At 43.0% G+C, this 24,199-nt stretch overlaps 1 protein-coding gene across 1 annotated transcript; it reads left to right on the forward strand.

Moving 5' to 3' along the window:
• The first annotated feature begins 22,672 nt into the window (after positions 1-22,672).
• LOC110289846 (histone H2A-Bbd type 1) lies at positions 22,673-23,192 on the forward strand. The gene has a single exon (XM_021156247.2). The coding sequence runs from the start codon at positions 22,741-22,743 to the stop codon at positions 23,074-23,076; it is 336 nt and encodes a 111-aa protein (XP_021011906.1). The 5' UTR covers positions 22,673-22,740; the 3' UTR covers positions 23,077-23,192.
• Positions 23,193-24,199: the final 1,007 nt, after the last annotated feature.

Here is a 24,199-nt window from a genome sequence, read left to right on the forward strand (position 1 = left end):
ATGGATGGAGGCAGCTTTTTACTTCTCTTTAGTTTTGAAACCTAGAACAGTTTAAAACTTAAAGATGTTGGAGGAGCAGAAAGTCTTGTAAAATGTTTGTACAGTTGAGAGGTACTGCTCATTAATTCATTTTGAAAGGTTGCTGGGTTGAATGAAGTCTTTCTCAGTCTCTATGAAAAGCTCAACTAATTTTGATGTAGAGCAAAATTGGGGTCAAAACTTCAACAACAGACAATGTGTATAGGACTTTATAGTCCTGGGGTCTATTTCTGGAACAAGAAATTAAAAAAAAAATTAAATGAGATAACTTCTGCGTTTGTGACCCCACCTTCTCTCCCACGTGTTTGCTTTCTCACACGTGAGCCCGTGAGCGAGCCGGCACAGACCAGTACAAACGTATATGCGTGTCTGATTTGTCTTCTAGGCCTGTGTTTGTTTTCACTCAAGTTGGAGACCTACCTTGTTTTTGCCTGTATGCACTTTATTAAAGATCACCTGTTAACAAATAAAATAGCCTTCTTTGCTCTGAATTTATTTCTTTGCAACTAAAAGGGAAACATTAACTGAACTGTTCAAAGCCATGTTTTTTAATCAAAAAGATATCAAAAGATATGTCACAGTCTTCCCAAATGTTCAAAAGGATGGCTTCCCACTTGTAATCATATTTTGATAAAGTTACATCATAGTAATTAAAAATGACTAATCAGTATGTGTATTCCATAAGGATAGGCTTATTCATTTTGCTGTATCCCACCATCAACTTAAAACTATCTGGTTTAAATTACTTAAGTAATGCCTATAGAAAAAAAAAAAAGGTTTGGAAAATTAGTAACTATGCAGTTTTGGTGTCTTTTATGAAGTTTTAATTAAATTTAATTTTTGCTTGTGGGGGGGGTAGGGGTGGTAATAGACAAAATTCAAGAATCCATTCAGTGGTCTTTAGAACAATGTGATTATTTATAAAATTATATCGCCAAGTAACATTTTAGTGAAACTGGATTAATATAGATGCAATTAAGTGCTTTCTCTTCAAAGATTTTTTTTTTGTCTCTCTCACAAATATGAGACATAGAAGAACTCCATCTTAGGTCCTTTAATTTGTCCCATAATAGGAAAACCAATGTTGGTTTTCTCAGGGCATCTGAGTTTATCAGAAGGGACGATGCCAAAATCATGTGATAAGCATCACTTTCCCTATCTCTTCTTTGTCTACTAGAGATTCTATCAGAGGAAATATGCAAGAATATTATATTTTCTTCAGACGCCTGAAAATACAATACACTATAAAGTACCGAAAATGTGATTCCAGCTTGACAATATCTTAGAAGTGGCCCATGTATCTCTTTTTGAAATGACTTTAATAATGACTGACTTTAATAATGTCAGGAAGGAAGGATTTCAACGGCAGGCAAGCTGTGATGAATGAACCAGAGGAACAATGGAGCTATTGACAAAACATGCTAACTTTTAGAATTCTATCTAAATTATGACTTTTCTTTCCGGTGCAGAGGGAGACATGCAAGTGTATCAATGTTCATCAAACTCGGGGTAATAAAAATGTGAGTGGCAGTCAATGGCCTGTGACTGTAATATGCTTGTTAGTGTAGGTGAGCCATGGAGCGGAGCATTTGCTCTTGTTTAAGAAAGATCAGTGGTCCACAGTTGAGGTGGGGAGTTTGTAGAAAATGGAGACCCTGAAGGAGATGCAAGAAAGAAGGCTAAAAAAAGAATAGAGCAGATGCCATAATTAAAAAAGATTTGTTTTCTGTTTTAGATTTCGCTCCCGTCAATTGTTCCTGCTAGCTATTTAGATGAAATAAATGGAATATCACTTAATAGGCACAGGCGTTGATACAATTTCCTCTCCAAAGATCTGATTCCTAGCATCCGAAGGCAACGAATTCAAGTTAGTATTGAACTTGAATTTGTTCTGCCAGAGTGAAAATTGGTTCCATTAGGCATCAGTCACAGAACTCCTGGAGACCTGACTGGCGCTGTGACTGCGCTCTCTCCAACTAGCTGCACCAGGAACGTCTTAAGTAATGCTGGGTGTGCTCTGGGAAACCATCCAGGGAGGTTGGATTGTTTTCTAAATTAAAGTTTCTTAATTTGATACTCTTCATAAATCTGGACCAAGTTTAATTAAGGTCATCTGTGTGGGCAAAGCCTTAAGGAAGGACCACTTAGAGGGCACATGATATTTGGAATAACTTAGAATATGAAATACTCCATTGTGTACTCTCTTTCACAGGGACTCTTTCCTTAACATTTTTTTTTCTCACTTACCTATATTTCTTCTTCCTTCTCATTGCAGATTTATAGCTCTCTGGGGAAACTCCTGGAAGAAGTAATATATCAGACAGATATACTATCCAAAAGCTTAAAAGTTAGTATCTGACTAGATAAACAAAAATCTAAACAATAGCTGCAGGAAAGAAAGGAACAAACAAGCCAGTTTTGTCTGAGGTGAGTAAGTGTGCCCAGTCTATTAAGAGGAGTGAAAAACAAAGCATGCCATCTAAAAGCTCGTGATTCAGGGGCTGGAGATGGAGCTCACTTGGTGGAGTGCTGGTCTGGCATACAGGGACTCTGGGGGCTGTCCCAGCACTACACAAAGGCATGGTGGTGTATGTCTGCAATCCCCAGCTTCCCACCCAGAAGGGGAGGCAGATGTGATAGGGAATTTGAGGCCAGCCTAGGATATACAAAGGGAGAAATGTTTATATTTTACCTGGAGGCTTATGAACTGAGCCTATTTTTCACAAATAAAATACATTGGTTAGGAACCTTGGTATATTCCCATTATGAAAATATTTGATAGCTTTTGATAGAAATAAGTATTATAAAACTATCAACATTACTAATGAGAAATGATATTTAACTCAATAAGAAAGTGGCACAATTTTAAGTTCTTTTTAATTTTTCTTTCAAATTTATTTCCTATTCTTTTGAGCAGAACATTTGTTTTTTGTTTGTTTGTTTGTTTGAGACAGGGTTTCTCTGTGTAGCCCTGGCTGTCCTGGAACTCACTTTGTAGACCAGGCTGGCCTCGAACTCAGAAATCTGTCTGCCTCTGCCTCCTGAGTGCTGGGATTAAAGGCATGCGCCACCACCACCCGGCTGAGCAGAACATTTGTAAACTTGCTTTTTCTACATCAGTTTCTCATTTTATGTGGTTTGTTTATTTCCTTCTGAGAAAATACTACTAAGTTAATAGTACCAAACATGAACTATAGAATCTCACAGGTAGGGCTAGAGAGACGGCTTGGGAGTTATGCGTGAGTATTTTTTGCCTTTGTAGGAGATTCAGGTTCAATTTCTAGCACCCATGTGGCAGCTTACAGCCATTTGTAATCCAGTTCCTGAAGATCCCATAATCTTTACTTCCTGAGCAGCAAGCATGTAGGTGGTATACATATATACATACATACACACATGCATGCATGCATACATACATGCATGCATACATACACACATACATGCACACACATATACATGCATATACACACATACACACATACATATGTGCATACACACACATACATACTTGCATATACACACATACATACATACATGCAGACCAAAAACTAAATAAAACAGTAAATCTTGTTTTAAGAAAATCTCATAGGTAACATTTGATAATAGATAGAATGCAAATTTAGAAGTACTTAAAGCTTACTGTGTGTGTGTGTAGTCCTGGGTATCAAACCCAGGGCCTTATGAGTACTAGCCAAGCATCCTACCTACCAACTGAGCTACATCCCCAGCTTTTGCTTTTTTTTTTTTTGGATACAGGATTTCTCTGTCTGGAGCTTGGTCCAGGGCTGTCCTGGAGCTTGCTTTGTAGGCCAGGCTGGCTCAAACTCTCAGAGATCTGATTGCCTCTGCCTCCCCAGTGCTCGAATAGAATATGCACCATTATGCCTGGCCTGCACTAGATTTTTAACTTCTTTTACAATAGCAGATACCAGTATTTTCAGTAAGAGGAAAAATTTATGGTGTGTTCAATACATTTGTAATTCAGGACCCAAATTGGGCCTATTTTGTGAAAAATAGTTAAAACTAGGTGAAGGAAGCAGTTTGCTTTTTTTTTTTTTTTTTTTTTTTTTCTAAGTGAAAATTGAGAAACACTCCTCAGATTACATAAAGTCTTTTTTTTTTTTTTTTTTTTTTTTACTTTGTTTTTGTTTTGTTTTCTGAGACAGGGTTTCTCTGTGCAGCCCTGGCTGTCCTGGAACTAACTCTGTAGACCAGGCTGGCCTCGAACTCAGAAATCCGCCTGCCTCTGCCTCCTGAGTGCTGGGATTAAAGGCATGCACCACCATGCCCGGCAACTTTGCTAGTTTTTTATTTGGAATTTTTTATCTAATTTTCTAAGGCAGAGGAGGAGGAGGAAACCTGAGTAAAAGTAGCATAGACTGTAAGGTAAGATATTTAAGCTTTCTTTTCCAGTATTTTATTTCTTTTACTTGTGTGCGTGTGTGTGCATGCCATGGTGAAAGGGTCGTTCTCTCCTTCCTCTGTGTGTTTCCTGTGGGTGGAACTGTGGCTCTGAGGCTTGGAGGCAAGCTCTCACCTGCTGAGCCGTCTCATCATCCCAGGTTTTGAAATGATTATAGGTTGTGGAGATAGTACATTGAGATAACTTCGTATGCATTATCTTAGATTCTCTGTTTTCTTTCTTTTCTTTTTTTGAGACAGAGTCTTGTTATATAACCCTAGTAGGGCTGGACCTCACTGTGTTGACTTTACCATGGTTCTCCTGCCTCTACTTTCCAAGTGCTTAGATTACAGGCATAGACCTCTGTGCCTTAATACCAGACTTCTGAGAATGCTTAAAATCGAGGTCAGCGACTTTCAATGGTACACTGTTATTAGCTATTGTCATTGTGTCCTACGATAGATCTCTTGAACTGACTCCTCTTGTCTAACAGGTTCCTCTAAGTTCTGCTTGATAATTATGGTTCCTTCTTCAGTCTTTCTCCTAGTCCTTTATCAATTCACCTAGACTAGCCAAAGGGTGCCTTCAAGTATGTGCCTGTGCATGTGCATGCGTGCATGAGTGCATGTGCAAGCATGTGCATGTGTGCATATGTGTGCTCCTGTTAGTGACTGGGAAGTGATGCCAGGGCCTTGTGGATACTAAGCAAGCACTAGCTTAAATTTTTAATTTTTATTTCAATACAGGGCCAACCTAAGTTGCTTAGTTAGGTTTTTGTTTGTTTGCTTGTTTTGTTTTTGTTTTTATCAGTTTGACACAAGCTAGGGTCATCTGAGAAAAGAGAACCTCAGTTGAAAACCTCTTTCCATCAGATTGGCCTGTAGGCCAGCCTGTAGCATCTTTTCTTGTCAGATGATGGATGTGGAAGAGCCCAGCTCACTGCAGTAAGTACTGACCCTGGACAGGTGCAGAGAAAAGCAACAGAAGCAAGCCCTGACTTCACTTCATGATGGACTATAGGCTGTAAGATGAAACACCCTGACTTCTCAAGTCGCTTTTGGTCATGGTCTTTTTCACAGCAACAGAGAAGTAACTGGGTTTAAACTCTTTTATATAACCCAGGTGGGCTCTGCCTTACTCTCCCAAATAGCTGACATTTCAGCATTCATCAACATGCTCTTTTTGCTTTCAGTATTTTACTTGGAAATCACTGTAGCTCAGTCCAAAATTCCATGAGATGTGTTCACTCTTCTCCACACCACTGTCCATGACATTCTCCACCCATTTCTGAGTTGTAGAATGCAAACATTCATTTTCAGATTACAGTAAGACTTTCACTTTCTGGCCTTTGGCCTTGGCTAATCTTACTTATTCATTATTATTTACTTTTATTTTTAAAAAATTGTTTGGTTTTGTGTTTTGAGACAGGGTCTTACTATGTAGCTCTGGCTGTCCTGGAACTCACTGTGAAGACCAGGATGGTCTGGAATTTCCAGAGATCAGCCTAGCTGAGTCTCCAAAGTGCTGGGCTCTTTTGTTTTGTTTTGTTCTGAGACAGAATTTCATTGGGTAGCTCTGGCGCCATCCTAGAACTCTGTAGACCAGGGTGGACTTGAATTTAAGATCTGCCTGCACTGCCTCCCAAGTGCTTGGATTAAAGGTATGTTACCACCACTCCGCTTTTTTTTTCCCCCCTTTTCTTTTCCTTTTATTAATAGTGACCTTGCTGTTTTTCCAGGTTCTCTCCAATACCCAAACCAAGCTTCTGTATTCTGGATTTCGTTCTAATTGTGCTTTACAACCAGTACCAATGGATCAGTCTGGGAAGCGGAGACTTCAGAAGCCTTAGGGAAATGAGAAGCTAGAGAAGTTGAGCAAACATTAGAGGAAACAGAATTAAAGGCATGCCAGAAAGATTCAAAGGAGATACCCTGCCCATCCAGTCTCACGAGGCTCTGGGATGGGCAGACTAGGTGTAGCTGCAGAGAAATTCTTGATGTTATGTACTACTCAGGCCTGCAGTGGAATTCCAAAGGAAGACACCACTGAAAGTTCTTTCGGATGCTGTTGCCTCTGTGGTGCTTCTCTGTGGCTCCTGGTGGCTTGCCTGTATCTGTTATCTGTACCTGGGAAGAGACTCTGCATGCAAAGTAAAGTGAAAGGCAATGCTGACTGGCTGGCCCCCCAAGCATCTGAGAGTGTCCTCCAGGTCTGACTTTAGACCACTAATGGTCATTACTGCTGATTTGTGTCTACCTTTCAGATTCCAGTTGATATCACTTATTTTTTTATTTTTTATTTCATTTATTTTTTTAAAAGATTTATTTATTTATTATTATATGTAAGTACATTGTAGCTGCCTTCAGATACACCAGAAGAGGGTGTCAGGATCTCATTACGGATGGTTGTGAGCCACCATGTGGTTGCTGGGGTTTGAACTCAGGACCTGTGGAAGAGCAGTCAGTGCTCTTAACTGCTTAGCCATCTCTCCAGCCCCACTTTTTTTTTTTTTAAAGATTTATTTATTTATTATATATAAGTACACTGTGGCTGTCTTTAGACACATCAGTAGAGGATGTCAGATCTCATTACAGATGGTTGTGAGCCACCATGGCTATCACTTTTTTTAAAAGATAAATTCTAACGTGAAACCTAGAGGGACGGGCATTCTGGGACCTATAGTTAACTGAGTTGACAAAGCATAATCCATCTCTCAACTCATGTGCTTCTCCTTGGCTCCTGGGGAAGTGGTACCCCAGAAGAACAGAAGCCATGCATTTATGTGTATGTGGGGGAGAGGATACAAGAAGAGTGATCGGTATGCCAGTTCCAAGTTGGCATGATTTGGGTCAGTGAGTGTGTGAAGGCGTTTACTGCCAAACTTGATGACCAGAGTTCAGTCCTGGGACCCACATGTGGAAGAAGAGAAGGGACTTCTGCAAGTTGTCTTCTAACCTCCACACATGGACCATGGTGTACACAATAAGTGAATAAGGATATAAATAAAATACCAAATAAAGGCAATTCATACAATTGATTTCCTGTTGGGAAATAGGAGTCAGGTCTCCTATTCTACACCCGGAGTTTTCAACATATGATTTTACATTTAAATCTACTCCAGTATCCTGTGTCGTGTATCCTTGCCATCTCATTGAAATGGTCAAGGATGTGAATGGCCTCTTAGACACTAAATCCAATACACCTTAAAAACATTTTATCTGTGGAGGAAAGAGAAGAATTATATTCTTCCTCCCCTCCACCTGTGCACCTGTGTGTGTGTGTGTGTGTAGTGTTTTGTGTAGTGTGTGTATGGGCCTGTGCATATGCAAAGAGACGGTTGTCTTCCTCTGTTGTTCTCTCTCTCTCTCTTAAAGATAGATTTTCCTGCTGAACTTGAAGCTCAATGTTTCAGCTGTCTGTCTGTGTATCTTTAGCCCAGTGCTGGGGTTATGACATGCATACAGCCTTTACCTGGCTGCTGGAGATTTGAACTCAGGTCCTTTTTGACCCACTGAGCCATCTACCGAACCTCTCATATCCTTTCTGTCTGCCGTTCCTATGTCGGAGTCTTCTTTCACTTCTTTTGTTCTGTCTATCCTTTAAGGACTGAGGGTAGAATTGTGTTTGAAGCTTTCTTTTATTTGGTGGTGTACTGGAGCCAGCTCACAGAAGCTCATGAGAACCAAATGGGTATGTCTCTTCGCAACTCCACATTCAGTGATGACAAGTTGGTAGCTTGAAACTGGTGCGGGTGTTTATACTACAGACACCAGCAAATGCTACAAATTAGGCCTCCCTTAGCTGGAGAGGAGAGATGGAAGCGAGACACCCAAATATCGCTGCTTCTATGCTTGCTCTTCACACTCTCCCTGCATAATCCACAGTTCCAGGCTCTTCTCTGTACTCTCACGTCTTTTCTCTCCAGGGAAGAGCTGTCTTTAGGCCCAGTTTTTCAAACTCCTTCTGGCTTCACTTGGCTGTTCCACAGCCAATCATACTTCTCCTTAAAACTGCTCTTTCTTTTTTTTTTTTTTTTCGAGACAGGGTTTCTCTGTATAGCCCTGGCTGTCCTGGAGCTCACTTTGTAGACCAGGCTGGCCTCGAACTCAGAAATCCGCCTGCCTCTGCCTCCCGAGTGCTGGGATTAAAGGCGTGCGCCACCACGCCCGGCAGCTCTTTCTTTTTTTATTTCTCTCTCAGTACTGTCACCATCACCACCCTCTCTCTCACCCTCGTTCAATCCTGAAATTTGTTCTCTCTCTCTCTCCTTCCTTCCCTCTCTCCCCTCCCTCCTTCTCTCTCCTCCCTCCCTCTCTCTCCTCCCTTCCTCCCTCCCCACCCCGCCCCCCATGATGGGAACCATACCCAGAGCCTCACACATGCTAGGTGAACTCTTTTTTTTGTTTGTTTGTTTGTTTGTTTTTTGAGACAGGGTTTCTCTGTATAGCCCTGGCTGTCCTGGAACTCACTTTGTAGACCAGGCTAGCCTTGAACTCAGAAATCTGCCTGCCTCTGCCTCCCAAGTGCTGGGATTAAAGGTGTGCACCACCACGCCTGGCTGCTAGGTGAACTCTTTTTTTTTTTTTTTTGGTTTTTCGAGACAGGGTTTCTCTGTATAGCCCTGGCTGTCCTGGAACTCACTTTGTAGACCAGGCTGGCCTCGAACTCAGAAATCCGCCTGCCTCTGCCTCCCGAGTGCTGGGATTAAAGGCGTGCGCCACCACGCCCGGCTTCACCTTTTTTTTTTTTTTTTTTTTTTTTTTTGGGCTAGGTGAACTCTTACTAGTGAATGACACTCTCAGCTCTATGTTGTTTGAAGTGTGTGTGTGTGTGTGTGTGTGTGCGCGCGCACGCGCTTGCGCGCGCGCTGCTCAGGCTGAACTTTGAACTTGCATTTCTGAATGATGGAACGGACAGTTAAGTGCCACCACACCTGGCAATCCTGATTCTTCCTGAAAGCCCTCTGCTCCGCATACCCATGGCAATAGCCTTCTCACAGCATTTCTTTTCTAGATTATTGCTACAACTTCTGAATTGGCTTGTCTCCTTTTGGTCTTCCTTCCTTCCAGTCTGTTCTCTACAATGCAGCCAGAATGATCTTTCAGAGACACAAATATGAACATCACATCTTATCCTCTTGTTTGGAACCCTTGACTAGTTCTCACTGGTAAAGATAAATTCAATGTTCCCTCCCAGCCCTTGATCCCAAATGATGACCTGAGAATGATTGGAATAGAAACCCTGACTAAGACAATAGTCCATAGGATGGGAATTCAAACAGCACAGGAACCTAGAGGCAAGAACTAATGAGGAGGCCATGGAGGGTAGCTACTTACTTGTGCAACCCAACATTTTATAGAATCTAACATAATAAGTGGTGGCCCTACTCATGGTGGGCTGGGCCTTTTAACATGAATCATTAATTAAGAAAATGATCTAAAAGCTTGCCTATAGCCAATCTTATGGAGGCATTTTCTCAATTGGGGTTCCATCCTCTGAGATGATTCTAGTCTCTGTCAAGTTGACTTAAAATTAGCCAGCATCCCATCCCTATGTAGTTCCCAAGGCCCAGGAGTTAGAGAAGTAGCCTGGTGAGAATGGTTTCTCATGTAGAGTTCCTGTCCCCTCCTTAGTGTGTAGACATTCACATCCCTGCCAAGATTCACTTGAGTTTTCCAGAGTGGCTGAGAGTGACATCCGATGTTAGAAATGTCATGGACTGATGGGGGTTGTCAACATACCACACAAATAATCCCTGACCTTTCTTTTCCGATGCTAGAGAAAGGTGTCTTTGGCCATCTTGAAAGCTTCTACCTATAAAAAGAAGTAGAGGAGAAGCAGATGGTTTCAGAGCAGGGCCTACTTGTGAGGGGCCCAGAAATCACAGCCATGCGTTTCTGTTCACTCTTTTTTTTTTTAAGTTTTTTTTTTTAATTTATTTATTATTATATCTAAGTACACTGTAGCTGTCTTCAGATGCACCAGAAGAGGGTGTTAGATCTCATTACGGGTAGTTGTGAGCCACCATGTGGTTGCTGGGATTTGAACTCAGGAACTTCGGAAGAGCAGTCGGTGCTCTTAACCACTGAGCCATCTCTCCAGCCCCCATGTTCACTCTTTTGTGGCCTGGCAAAGAAACGGCCAGCAGAAGTCCTTGATGACCCCAGAGGCCATCATTCTTTCCAAACCTTTACACCCAGATTGTTTGTGTCCTCACTGGATATGAGCAAAGCTTCTCACAATGCAAGTCCATGAGGGTGCTGAAAGATGGTTTAGTGGTTAGAGCACCTGATTCCCTTGCAGAGGCCCTGAGTTTGGTTCCCAGCATCCATATGGTGGCCCACAACCACCTGTAACTCCAGTTCCAGTGGATTTGATGTCCTCCTCTGGCCTTCATGGACGTGAACATGGGGTGTGAATACATATATGCAGGCAAAACACTCATACCCATAAAATATAATGAAAATAAATCTTAAAATAATCACAAGTGAGTTAGTTATATTTTATACTTTGTGGGTACTATTATGGAGTTCAAAGCACAGTAGCTTCAGAAAACAGCAAGTCCTTGAACTGTGAAATTAATATAATCCATATGCCCAGAATTCAAGACATCAGTCCAGGAGCACATTTACCACCTGTCTGTGAGTGTGAGTGTGAGTGTGCATGCCTGTGTGAGTTGCATGTGTGTGTGTGTTATAAATTCGGTTTATCCTTGGCCCTTCAATGTTGATGCCTTCCCTGAGACACTCCCTATAATGTGCAAACAAGTTGCCATTATGCCCCGGGTTCAAAGTGTCTTTGAAAAATCACAACATGCATATATTAAACCTGGAACTCAAGGGAGAGGAGGAGAGGGAGGGGGAGGGGGAGGGAGAGGGAGAGGGGAGATAAGTTTTGTTTTGAAACACCAAGCAAAGGGAGGTAGGTTAGCTTGGTGATTAAGAGCAATTGTTATTCTTTCAGAGGACCCAGGTTTGTTTCTCAGCACCCACATGGTAGCTCACACCTGACAGTTACTCCAGTTCCAGGGATCTGATGTCCTCTTGTGGCTTCTGTAGGCACCAGGTACACATGTGCATAGACATCATTGTGGAAAGCCTTTTGGGGTACCACTTGGCAGAAGTCTGACATTGACTAAGGACAAAGAAGTGGGCTTCAGACAGGACTCTGACATTGGCCTACGACAAGGAAGTAAGCTCAGGCAGGAATCTAACATTAGGGCAAGATAAGGTAAGAATCTAGCTTTAGGCTGTGATAGGGAAGTAGGATAAGGCAGGAATTTTAGTCTTAGGGTGGAACGATTTTTGGGCATGGATGAGGAAGTGGGCTCAAGTATTTCGGTCATGATGACAAGCCCTTTTTAACAATTATCAAGGGAGTAATCACGGGACTTCTCTTGCTGCTTTGTTAGTAGTTCCTTATCATATTGCTGCTTTGTTCCTTATTGTATTGCTTGCATGTAATTAAACTGGTATTAAAAAGTGGATTGGAAAATAAAAATTTGCCTTCAGTCTTAGACTTGACTGGGGTCATGCTACAATGTTGCCTGTCTTTTTTCTTTTTTTTTTTTGGTTTTTCGAGACAGGGTTTCTCTATATAGCCCTGGCTGTCCTGGAACTCACTTTGTAGACCAGGCAGGCCTGGAACACAGAAATCCTCCTGCCTCTGCCTCCCAAGTGCTGGGATTAAAGGCGTGCGCCACCACGCCCGGCTCGTTTTTTTTTTTTCTTTTTAATCTTCACTCCTGCCCGACTGGAGAACCTGTTGACTGACTGAGCGGGCGTTGGTCACATCATGTAGGCAAAACACACATAAACAGAATAATAAACTATTAAAAAATAAACAGAGATAAAACTGAGGAATGGAATGAGCTTTTCTGTGGACTTTGGTTTAGGGCTGCAGTTCCTCCAGTCCTTGTTCTGTGATATCACCACTGAAGGGCGAGGGGAATGAGCCCAGACCTGGCTTCATGGCTTCATGGATCTTCCTGCTAGTCTAGATCTCTGCCCACAGATAGCCTCCCAAAGAAATGTTTCACAGTCATGGGAAACCTTTCCTCCCGAGTCCTAAGCACTGGAACGAATTAGCTGGATCTGGACAGGTTGGCTGTGTCCAAGTCTGCTCTGTAGAAGCTATTCCTTGCAGTGCTCTCCCAAGCCCTATTCACCTGCACCTTATTCTCCTCATCTCCTGGTGAGTTCCCCAGTGTGAAGACTACAGTGTCCCTAGTTCCCACCAGTTCTCCAACCTCAGAGAGGTTTCAAGACTGGGTATCTCAAAGAGAAGGGGTCAAGGGAGGGTGTGGCAGCTTCTTCCCACAATGTTTCTGTCCCTAAGCAGGTTTGTTCCCACGATCAGCTCCATATACCAAGCTTTGAGACAGATTTTGTCAGGTCAGAAAAAGTCCCTTTCTTCTTCCTTTCTGAGCAGTGGGTGCCTGTTCCTTACATCCTTACGGCATTAAGAGTGGCCTGCTACTGATTCTCCTGAACAAAAAGGAGCTGCATTTTATAGTGACTTTTTCTGTTCAGTAAAACCAGCAGTTCTCCAGCTTTTAGTCTCCAGGACTTTATTTTCTTTTTTTTTTTAAAACAGTCTCAGGTAACTCAGGGTGGCCTTGAATTCATTATATAGTAGAGGATGACCCTGGGACTCCTGCTCAATGTCACGAGTGGATATGTTTTTGTTATTATAAGTATTAATCTTACCGGGTTTGTTTGTTGTTGTTGTTATTGTTGTTTGAGACAGGGTTTCTCTGTGCAGCCCTGGCTGTCCTGAAACTCACTCTGTAGATCAGGCTGGCCTCAAACTCAGAGATCCACCTGTTTCTGCCTCCTGAGTGCTGGGAGTAGAGGTGTGCACCTCCATTGCCCGGTGCATTTTCACATTTTCAACAATTCTACTCTTTACTTGAAAGTTCAAATTTTATCACAAGATGCCAATAATGCCAGCTCATCTCTTATGTTTGAAATGACAAGTTGGGCTCAAACTCTTGATTTCCCATCTCAGTCTCCCAAGTGCCTGGGTTAGAGTATTCATACTGAGATTTTTAATCTTTTTTTTTTTTTTTTTTGTTTTTTTCGAGACAGGGTTTCTCTGTATAGCCCTGGTTGCCCTGGAACTCACTTTGTAGACCAGGCTGGCCTCGAACTCAGAAATCCACCTGCCTCTGCCTCCCGAGTGCTGGGATTAAAGGCGTGCGCCACCAAAATCAAAGCCAAAATCAGCCAACAGATGAAAACTTGGGTGTCACATCTGTAACCTCAGTGTTGTGGTCCGGGGCTTGGATGAAGTGGAAACAAACAGATGTTTAGAATCATTGGCCAGATAGTCTTGTCACATCAGGGAGCTCTAGGTTTAGTCAGAGACCCTGTCTCAAAAATTAAGGTGGAGATCCGTGGAGGAAAACATCTGATGTTGCTGCCTGGCCTCCACCAACACATACACAAGTGCATACACACAAGTGCACCTGTATTGATGTGCACTCACACATACCCCTAAGAACAACCAACCCCACTCCCTAATACTTTTGAAAGTTTTAACTGGGAAACATAAGCAAGAGCAATGACTGCTTTGTTATCAGATGTGTGAGGACCTTCCAGGCTCAGGTTTCTTTTGATAATCTATTCTTTATCTCATTGAAAGAGTTATCTTTTCAAAATACAAATCCTATCTCCCAGCTTGGATGTCACCTCCAGAATAAAAACGTGAGTGATTTAGCATGAGGTCCTGAGGCATCTGGAAATGCATCTTTCCTCAGGGCTGTGTGTTTTTCCCATTCTTTCCTCCGTGTCAGTTCCACCACCCCCTCTCCCCCCAGCCCTTGATTGAGAGTGAAGCTGTTCTGAGTCATCTCCCTTCCTCGCCCACCTGTTGAGGGAAGAGCTTGTTAATTTCTAAGAGTTCTTCAACTCCTTCTACCAGTGCTTGTTTGTTTTTCAGAGCTTTAGATGAAACCCAGAGCTAGCACATTCTAGGCCAGCTCAACAACTGAGCTGCATGCGCAGCCATTCCTAAATTATGTTAGTGTTCTGTTCCTACCTTGAATTTTAATGCTAAATAATTTAAAGAGCTTATTCTGATTTTCCCAGAAGGCCATACAATCTCGAGTGTGTGTGCATGTGTGTGTACTTTCATATAGATGCCTAGAGTTGATGTCTGGTATGTTCTTCCATGCCTTTCTACTTTATATATTGAGGCCGAGTCTCTTGCTAAACCTATTCAAACTAGCTAGCTTGCGCTAGAGATTCCAGTCTCTGCCTACTGAGTGTTGGGATTACAGGGAGGCCTCCATGCCTACCCAACTTTTCTGTGAGTTCAGGGGATTCAAACTCTGGACCTTCTGTTTGTGCAGCACATACTTTACCTACTGAGCCATTCCTCAGCCTGGTTCTAAGGTTCTCAATTCCTATTTCCTCTTTTACCTACTATAATCTAAATCTTGGCAAAAAGTAAATAAACAATGAGTTTTTAAAAAAGTTTTCATAAATTTTTATGAAAAGCGGTGTTTTTAGGAATTGCAGCAGCTTTAGAATACAGCATTTGACAGCATGAAGGAAGCATTCCAACTCCAAACTCAGCTTGTTCTCATCTGAAGAACTGGCTGCAGTTTCAACAGGGTGGATTTCATAGTTAGTGTGTGTTAGAGCATACCAGTTCAGCTGTTTTTCTATAAAAATTATTTTTTAAAAATCTGGGTGACCTTTCTTTGCCCTCAAATAGTTTTCAGAATAGTTAGACATAAAACCTTCAAACTCTACATATTCACAGCTCTCTGAGGAATACCATGGTCTTTAGCTTGAGATGAAGTTTAGTACTTTTTGAGCTGGATAGCTCTAATGTTACATGCTTGCACATGCTTGGTATGTTACTCTTCGTCTGCTGATGAAAATTGATATGAGACTTTCATACCATATGTGTAGATATCTTTTTTAAAAAATTTAAACCTTATTTACCATGTCATAGTTGTTACTAAGATACAAGGAATTTAGGCTGTAAGTTTCATACTGACGTTAAAACTTTACATTTGTTGAGCGGTATAAAAACTGAAATCTTACTATGACATTCAGAGGCCAGCTAGAATGCTTTCTAGTGTTGACACCCAGGAAATGAGCTCAGTTCTGCCCACATTTCATCATAGGAGGCTAAGTGTTCTGGTGCCCCATGGCATAGGGGGCTTGAGAAGCTCCATATAAAATTCTTCAAAGAGACTTATTTTTATTCTATGATTATTTTGCCTACATATCTGTAAGTGCATCATGTGTGTGCCTGCTGCTTGTGGAGACCAAAAGAGGGTGTCAGATCCCTTGACACTGTAGTCACTGATGGCTGTGAGCTGCCATGTGGATGCTGGGATCTGAATCATGTCCTCTGCAAGAGTATGTCCCTTTAACCATTAAGCCATCTTTTACCACCTCCATGAAAGATTTTACTCATATTCTTCTTAGTGTCCTGTCTTAGTTAGGGTTTTACTGCTGTGAATGAACACCATGACTAAGGCAAGTCTTTTTTTTTTTTTTTGGTTTTTCGAGACAGGGTTTCTCTGTGTAGTCCTGGCTGTCCTGGCACTCACTTTGTAGACCAGGCTGGCCTCGAACTCAGAAATCCGCCTGCCTCTGCCTCCCGAGTGCTGGGATTAAAGGCATGCGCCACCACGCCCGGCTAAGGCAAGTCTTATAAAGAACAGCATTTAATTGGGGCTGGCTTACAGGTTCAGAGGTTCAGTCCATTATCATCAAGTAGGGAGCATGGCAGCATCCAGGCAGGCATGGTGCAGGAGAAGTTGAGAGTTCTACATCTTCATCTGAAAGCTGCTAGCAGAATACTGGCTTCCAGGCAGCTAGGATGAGGGTCTTAGAGCTCACAACCACAGTGACACACCTACTCCAACAGGACCATATCTTCTAATAGTGCCACTTCCTGGGCCGAGCATACCATCACATGTCCTAAACAAAGACTGTTGATTTCTGGAGGGATTAAAAAAAAATCACTGTGGGGCTGGAGAGATGGCTCAGTGCTTAAGAGCACAGCAGTGGTCCTGGATTCCATTCCCAGCATCCACATGGAGGCTAACAACCTCCTGCAACTTCAGTTTCAGGGATTCTAATGTCCTGTTTTGGCTTCCATGAACGATGCACACATGTGCATATACACACATGCAAGCAAAATACATACGATCAAAAATAAAGGCTCAAATAAGTTTTCTTTCTGTCTTTTTTTTTTGGTTTTTTTTTTTTTTTTTTTTGGTTTTTCGAGATAGGGTTTTTCTGTGTAGCCATGACTGTCCTGGAACTCACTCTGTAGACCAGGCTGGCCTCGAACCTCAGAAATTCGCCTGCCTCTGCCTCCCAAGTGCTGGGATTAAAGGCGTGTGCCACCATGCCCGGCTTCAAATAAGTTTTTATATGAGTTGTATTTAGAATGCCGAGAATACATGTTATGGCTTGGATATTATGGTGGTTTGAATAGGCTTGGTCCCTAGATTCAGGTGTTCGAGTGCTTGGCCCATAGGTGATGGCACTGTTAGTAAGTGTGGCCTTGTTGGAGTAGGTGTGGCCTTGCTGGAGGCAGTATGTCTCTGTGGGGGTGGGCTTTGAGGTCTCCTTTGCTCAAGCTCCACCCAGCTTGAAATTGTAATCTCCTTGTTGCTTGTTTGTCAAGATGTAGCTCCTCCAGCTCCACGTCTGCCTGCACATTGCCCTGCTTTTCACCATAATGATGATGGACTAAGCCTCTGAAACTGTAGGCAGTCCCAGTGCAACTCTTTATAAGAGTTGCCTTGGGGGCTAGAGAGAAGGCTCAGAGGTTAAGAGCACCAATTGCTCTCCTGAAGGTCCTGAGTTCAAATCCCAGCAATCACGTGTTGGCTTACCACCATCCATAATAAGATCTGATGCTTTCTTCTGGTGCGTCTGAAGACAGCTACAGTGTATTTATTTATAATAATAAATAAAATCTTAAAAAAACAAGGGGGTTGCCTTGGTCATGGTGTCTCTTCACAGCAATAAAACCCAAACTGGGACAGATATGAAGCATGTCCTCATCTCCAAGTCTTTGTCATTTCTTTGTCTTTGGCTTGTGTAGCAAGCACTGTAACCCGGGAGCCATTTCTCCAGCTCCCAATGTCCCGTTGTTGAGTGGTCCTCAGCTGTAGATAGTCACTGTTTACCGTTGGTAGTTTAGCACAGTTGAGAAGTGTTGGAAACTAAATGTAAGGCCTGGATGGAAGATGCAGGTGACTGGGAGAGGGCCTTTGGAGAGTGTACCTTATTCCCGCCCAGCCTCTTCCTGTCTTTCTGCTTTCTGGCTGCTAGGAGGGAAGCAGCATGCTTCACTGTGTTCTCACTGCAAACTGCTGGAATGGGGCCAACCAGCCAAGGACCAACCCTCCTGAAATCACAAGACCAAATCAATCTTTCTCGTTTTTTTGTTTTTTGTTTTTTGTTTTTCGAGACAGGGTTTTTCTGTGTAGTCCTGGCTGTCCTGGAACTCACTCTGTAGACCAGGCTAGCCTCGAACTCAGAAATCTGCCTGCCTCTACCTCCCAAGTGCTGGGATTAAAGGCGTGCGCCACCACGCCCGGTAATAACATCTCGCCCAACATGAGGCTCAAAACTATGACCCTGAGATTTAGAGTCTCATGTTCTACCGACTGAGCTAGCTGGGCAACTGCCAATCTTTCTTTAATAGTCTCTTTCAGATACTTTGTGACAGCAATGGAAGGATATAACTAATTAGTGTATAATTCCTTTGTCCCTCTAACATTGCTTCTGAATATTAGACTCATTGTCTTTGTTGGTTTGATTCTATGAGGTTCTACGTTTATCTGCCATCCTGGAGTGCTCCTCTCTGCTATGGTTAGTTCCAGGCCAAGCGTCTTCCAGATGATGCAGCACAGGCTTCTGCACCCTCTATCACTGGCTCCTTCCACAAGTGGTTCAAGTTCCAACTCAGTATCTCATAATGTGATCATATTTGGAAGGAGATACTAGGTTTCAATGAATTATTTTAATTATGATTGGCAATTGATTATTTTATGTGTATGAGTGTAAAACACACACACACACACACACTGCCCATAGATACAGAAGAGGTACCTGACACTTTGGAATTCAGGTTACAGACAGTTGTGGGCTGCCATGTGGTTGCCAGAATCAAACCAGGGTCCCCTGGAAGAGCAAGGAATGCTCTTAACTGCTGAGCCACTCGCTAACCCTTAGGGATGGAAATTATAAAAGTTGCAGTGCTGGGACAGAGTGCGAGGCAGAGAAAATGTTTTTATATTAAGTTAAAAGGAAAGCAGGAAGGTGGATTCTGATTCACTATGGCTAGTGTTATTGAGGTGTTGGTCCCCACAAGCTGGTGGCACTGTCTATTTTGGGAGGCTCTGAAAAGCTTATTATGGGGGAGGGGCGCAGCTAGAGGAACAGGAAGTATCACTGGGGGTGGATACTTGAGGATATATATCTGTGTGTCGAGACAGGGTTTCTTTGCTCTGGCTGTCCTGGAACTCATTATGTATACCGGGCTGGCCTCAACTCAGATCTGCCTGCCTCTATTTCCCGAATGCTGTTATTAAAGGCGTGTACCACCATTGCCCCTGGTCTGCTCTTACCATTCTCATCTTTTTATTTGCCTCAAGGTGAACAGCCTCCCCCTCTTCCGCACGCTCCAGTGCCATGATGGTTTCCCTCAATGGGCCCAGAAACCTGGAGCTAAGTGAGTGAAATCTCTGAAATCATGAGAAATCCCTCTCTATAGGTTGTTTTTGTCAGATATGCTGGTTACAGTGAGGCAAAGACTACCTAATACAGTGAATGTCCTTACAAAATGAGTAAGCGCCGGGCGGTGGTGGCGCACGCCTTTAATCCCAGCACTTGGGAGGCAGAGGCAGGCGGATTTCTGAGTTCGAGGCCAGCCTGGTCTACAAAGTGAGTTCCAGGACAGCCAGGGCTATACAGAGAAACCCTGTCTCGAAAAACCAAAAAAAAACAAAAACAAAAAACAAAAAACAAAAAGAGTAAGCTTAGACACAGAGACAGGTGAACACAGAAGGAAGACAATAAAAGTTCCTGGGAAAATAATCTACAGTTCTCAAAAGGAACAGACCAAAGGCTTGTGGGATTGCTCAGGCGATAAAGGAGCGTTCCACCAGGATGAATGGCCTGAGTTTGATCCCCGAGACCCATGTAATGAAGCAGACAGCATGCTTGTCCACACATGTATGCCACAGTGTAAGCCCTGATAACTACTATGGCCACTCAGGTAAACTGTCATAAATAATTCCTTCATGTAAGGACACTGAATTCTCCGGGTTGAATAGCATGTGTTTCATTTTGGAATTGACTAGTTTAGGATTATAGTTTATTTGGTTCTGAAAAAATTATTTTGTTTTTGTTTGCTTTTCTTTTATAATACTGTGAACTATACCCAGGGCCCTATTCTTGTTAGTTAAGAATCTCTCCCGCTGAATTATATCCCAAGCCCCAGGACTATATCAATGTATGCCTCACATGCTCCAGGATTTTCCTTCTCCTTTCTCAGTGCTGGCTCTCCTATGCAGGTGTCTCTGAGCTGTGCTCTTAGCCCATATTCATGACAGTAACCATGTTGACACCACAGTCTGAACGTGGTTAGGATGCCTGGTTTAGAGCACGTTCTCCTGTCTGCCCGCTCCTGCTGTCTCCCATCCTTGTGGGGGTGGTCTCTTCTGTAGGTATCATGAGGATGGTGCTGCAATTCATACATCACTTTGACTGATGTCATTCACGAATGGCTTAGCAACAGTCATGTCCAGGCATGTAGATGCATGTGGAAGGTAAACAGTAACCAAGTCATTGCTTTATGGACAACATCTTAGTGCATGGAAATATATAGGGTCGATATGTTTGTCATAGCATTATACTTCAGGCATTCTGTCTTCAAATTGCTATTTATTATTCTCAGAAACTTCCTGAATCCAGTTCTTTTTTACTTGAGACAGGGTCTTTCTAGGTATCCCAGGTTGGCCTCAGACTTGTGATTTTCCAACCTCAGCCTCCTTCCTAAGTACTGGGATAACATGTGTGTGTGCCATTATATAACTGGCCCTTTCCCTTCCCCACATCCCCAAGAATGCAATATAGGATACTTTTGTTTTTTTTTTGGTTTTCAAAAAGTGAACAAAAAGAGGCCTGGATGTAGCTCAGTGGTAGAGCACTTGCCTAGCTTGTGTGAGACCCCAGATTCACACACACACACACACACACACACACACACACACACACAGGAACAAGCATACAAAAATGGTTCATCAGCAGGGCCTTATGTTAGAAACAAAACAAAACACAATTTTCAAAAGTCTTGAAATCAAGTTGTGGGTTCATCTGCCCATCCTAGATAACTAACTATCAGGTCAGCCTTTCTAACAGAATCAACCTAAGAAGAATGAACTGTTGGGGGTGGGAGGTGGGATGGGGGAGTATAACAGCTTTGAGGAAAAATGTAACTAGAGATTGAAAACTCAATCCGTGGCTCTCGCTCTTTTGCCTGCTTGCCGTGTGGGACTGAACAACAGCTAGATCCTTGGACTTCCATTCACAGCTACGACTGAACCGTTGTTGGGAATTGGACTGCAGACTGTGTTGTGAAGTCTTTTGCATCTACTGTCAGTCCGACCAGAATGAAGAACCTTATGTAAGCATCACTAAGAAATGACAGATGCCAAAAATGGCCTTTCAGAGGAGGTCGAGAAAGAGGTTGGCCAGGCAGAAGGCAAGCTGTTTACCCACCGTTCTGCACTCAGCTGGGCATCAGTGATTCAGGCTTTCCTAGGCTCTGCCCCACAACTAACCCTACAACTGTATCTAACTGTCTTGGAGCAGAACATCACTCCTGGAAGATGTATGTTTTTTGTTTTGTTTGTTTTTTTGTTTGTTTGTTTGTTTTTGTTTTTGTTTTTGTTTTTTTGAGACAGGGTTTCTCTGTATAGCCCTGGCTGTCCTGGAACTCACTTTGTAGACCAGGCTGGCCTTGAACTCAGAAATCTGCCTGCCTCTGCCTCCCAAGTGCTGGGATTAAAGGCGTGTGCCACCACGCCCCGCCTGGAAGATATATGTATGCATGTTTTTTTTGTTAAAAAAATTCTGCTTACATTTAGGGTTCAACTGAGAAGCAAAACAGTTTTTATTCAGGTAAAATCAGTTTATATGTGCATTTGTTCTGAGTCTGTGTTCCTTTTGCTAACCTAAAATCCCAGTGAATTAAAATAATAATGCTTCTTTTGGGGTGAGGAGGGTTTATAAATCTGTAGTTTTGCCCAGAGCTAAAACGGAAAGGTTCACTTACTCTAGTGTAGACCCAGCGAAGGGGGCTCAAATATGTGGGAGCTTTAAATCATCGAAGACTGATTTACTGACAGTTTTTGGGCCTCTTTTCTGTGTGGAAAGAGTTTAGACTTCCTTATAGCATGGTACTGCTTGCAAGTGTGAAACTGTCATCTTTTGTGACTTTGACTTAGGAATCATGGGAGCCTGCTCCATTTTAACTGGAAAGTTCATATTTTCTTTCTTCCCTCCCTCCCTGCCTCCCTGCCTCCCTCCCTCCCTCCCTGCCTCTCCCTCCCTCCCTCCTTCCCTCCCTCCCTCACTCCTTCCTTCCTTCCTTCCTTCCTTCCTTCCTTCTTTCCTTCTTTAAGTACAGTCTAATTCATAGAACAAATTCAATAGTTTTAATAAATTTAGTGTTGTGCCATGATAAATGTTACCTATCCTATTAGATTCTAAAATCTAGAAACATTTCATCATATCCAGAAGAAACCATGAACACATATATCTTGTCAGATTGTAAAAAATCAAAGAGAAAGAGTTCCCATAAGAGGAGGCTATAACCAGGTGTGCTTGGTGGCCTGCCTACAATTCCAGTTGTGGGAGGCTAAGACAGAATCTCCAGAGCAAGGTGGCTAGTAAGACTATATTGGTGAGCTCTGGCTTGGATTGAGAGATCTCATCTTAGTAAATAAGATAGAAGACGGATCAAGGGTGAGTCTAGATCTCAACTTCAGGCCTTTATGTTTGTGGCCACACAGGAGCACTGCAAACATTCACACGTGAAAATGATAAAAGATGAAAAGGACATATTCAGTAAGATGAACTGTTTCCTAATATGGGCATTTCTGCACTGGCTACCAGTGATATCATAAAGTATGTTGTAACAAAGTCCTCTCAAGGATAACTTCATAGGTGGGTGAGAAGGTTGGTTATTTGGAGAGCCTGGTACCAACCAGAGAGGGTCAGCTGAGCAAAAACCACCACACAAGCATCATGGCCAGGAAAAGGCAAAGGCGAAGAAGACGGAAAATAACCCGCTCCCAGAGAGCTGAGCTTCAATTTCCTGTTAGCCGTGTAGATCGTTTCCTTCGAGAGGGAAACTATTCTAGACGCCTGAGCTCTTCTGCTCCTGTATTCCTCGCAGGTGTGCTCGAGTACTTAACATCTAACATCCTTGAACTGGCTGGTGAGGTGGCCCACACCACTGGCAGGAAGCGCATAGCTCCAGAGCATGTGTGTCGTGTGGTACAGAACAACGAACAACTCCACCAACTCTTCAAACAAGGAGGCACATCAGTGTTTGAGCCACCAGAACCTGATGACAACTGATGATGCCTGGGTCTCAAGAGTCTGGAGGTTCACCGCACCTTCAGCCTCACCCAGCCCCAATGTCCTTCTGGCTGGGGGAGCTAATCAAACATGCTATTAAATAGCATCTAAATCGAACCCGTTGATCCTGGCTCCTTTTGTTTCTTCATTTTGAGCTAGAGGTTGCTATGAACCACCCAGGAGGGTGATGGTGGGTTTGAAGCTGTCATTAATGTGGGGAACTTGATTTCCAGAGGAAATTTCTAATAGGGATCATGTGGGCAGTAGTCTTGGTGGGAGGAGGTGGCGATGTATAAGCACTTTTGACCCGGTGGCAGTGGGAAGATTTGGCTAAGGTAGAGGGCAGAGAAGCTAACCTGGTAGTCTGTGAACCCACAAGGCCTTGGAAGGCCAAGAATTTGGCTTAGGCTTCCCAAGAACATTGGATTCCCAATGAGATGCTGCTAACTGGAGATGGGTGGATGAAGACATGGACTGTGGTAGGAAAAGCTTCCTTGGAGGTTAGGTCTCAGGGTAGAAGATGATGACTGTGGGGTGGGGGAGACCATGTGTGGCATAATGTTGGTGTTAGGTTCAAGGGTCAGGAGCCTTCCCTGAGCACTGAGCAATGATGGTGAAAACAGGAGAGAAAAGCTGGAAGAAGACCCCATGGGAAGACCAGCAGGCTCAACTAACTGGAGCCCCGAGATCTCTCAGATACTGAGCCACCAACCAGACAGCATACACTAGCTGGTCCGAGGCCCCAACACACATATAGCAGAGGACTGCCTGGTCTGGACTCAGTGAGAGAAGATGCACCTAACCCTTGAGAGACTTGGAGCCCCAAGGAGTAGTAGGGACATCTACTTGGAGACAGGAGAGGAGGTATAGGATGAGGAACAGTCAGAGGGCAGTACGAGAGGGTGATAACGACTGGACTGTAAAAAAAAGGATTAAAAAATAATAAAAATATGCAAAATAGAAAAAAGAAAAGAAAAGAAAAGAAAACTCAATCGTGTTGCATTTGAGATACTGAATGTGATTTGACTCTATAACACAATGGCCTGTAAATCCCCCAGCCATGGCCCATCTTAAAGCAGGGCGTTGCCAACAGTGTTGTCATTTGGCTACAATTTCACTGTGA

Source organism: Mus caroli, unplaced genomic scaffold, assembly GCF_978045245.1.
Source record: "Mus caroli unplaced genomic scaffold, Mus_caroli_1 scaffold_2, whole genome shotgun sequence".
Classification (NCBI taxonomy): Eukaryota; Metazoa; Chordata; class Mammalia; order Rodentia; family Muridae; genus Mus; species Mus caroli.

Bases quoted from the DNA above. Each gene is read 5' to 3' on its own strand.
- LOC110289846 (XM_021156247.2), top strand. From the start codon at position 22,741: ATGGCCAGGAAAAGGCAAAGGCGAAGAAGACGGAAAATAACCCGCTCC.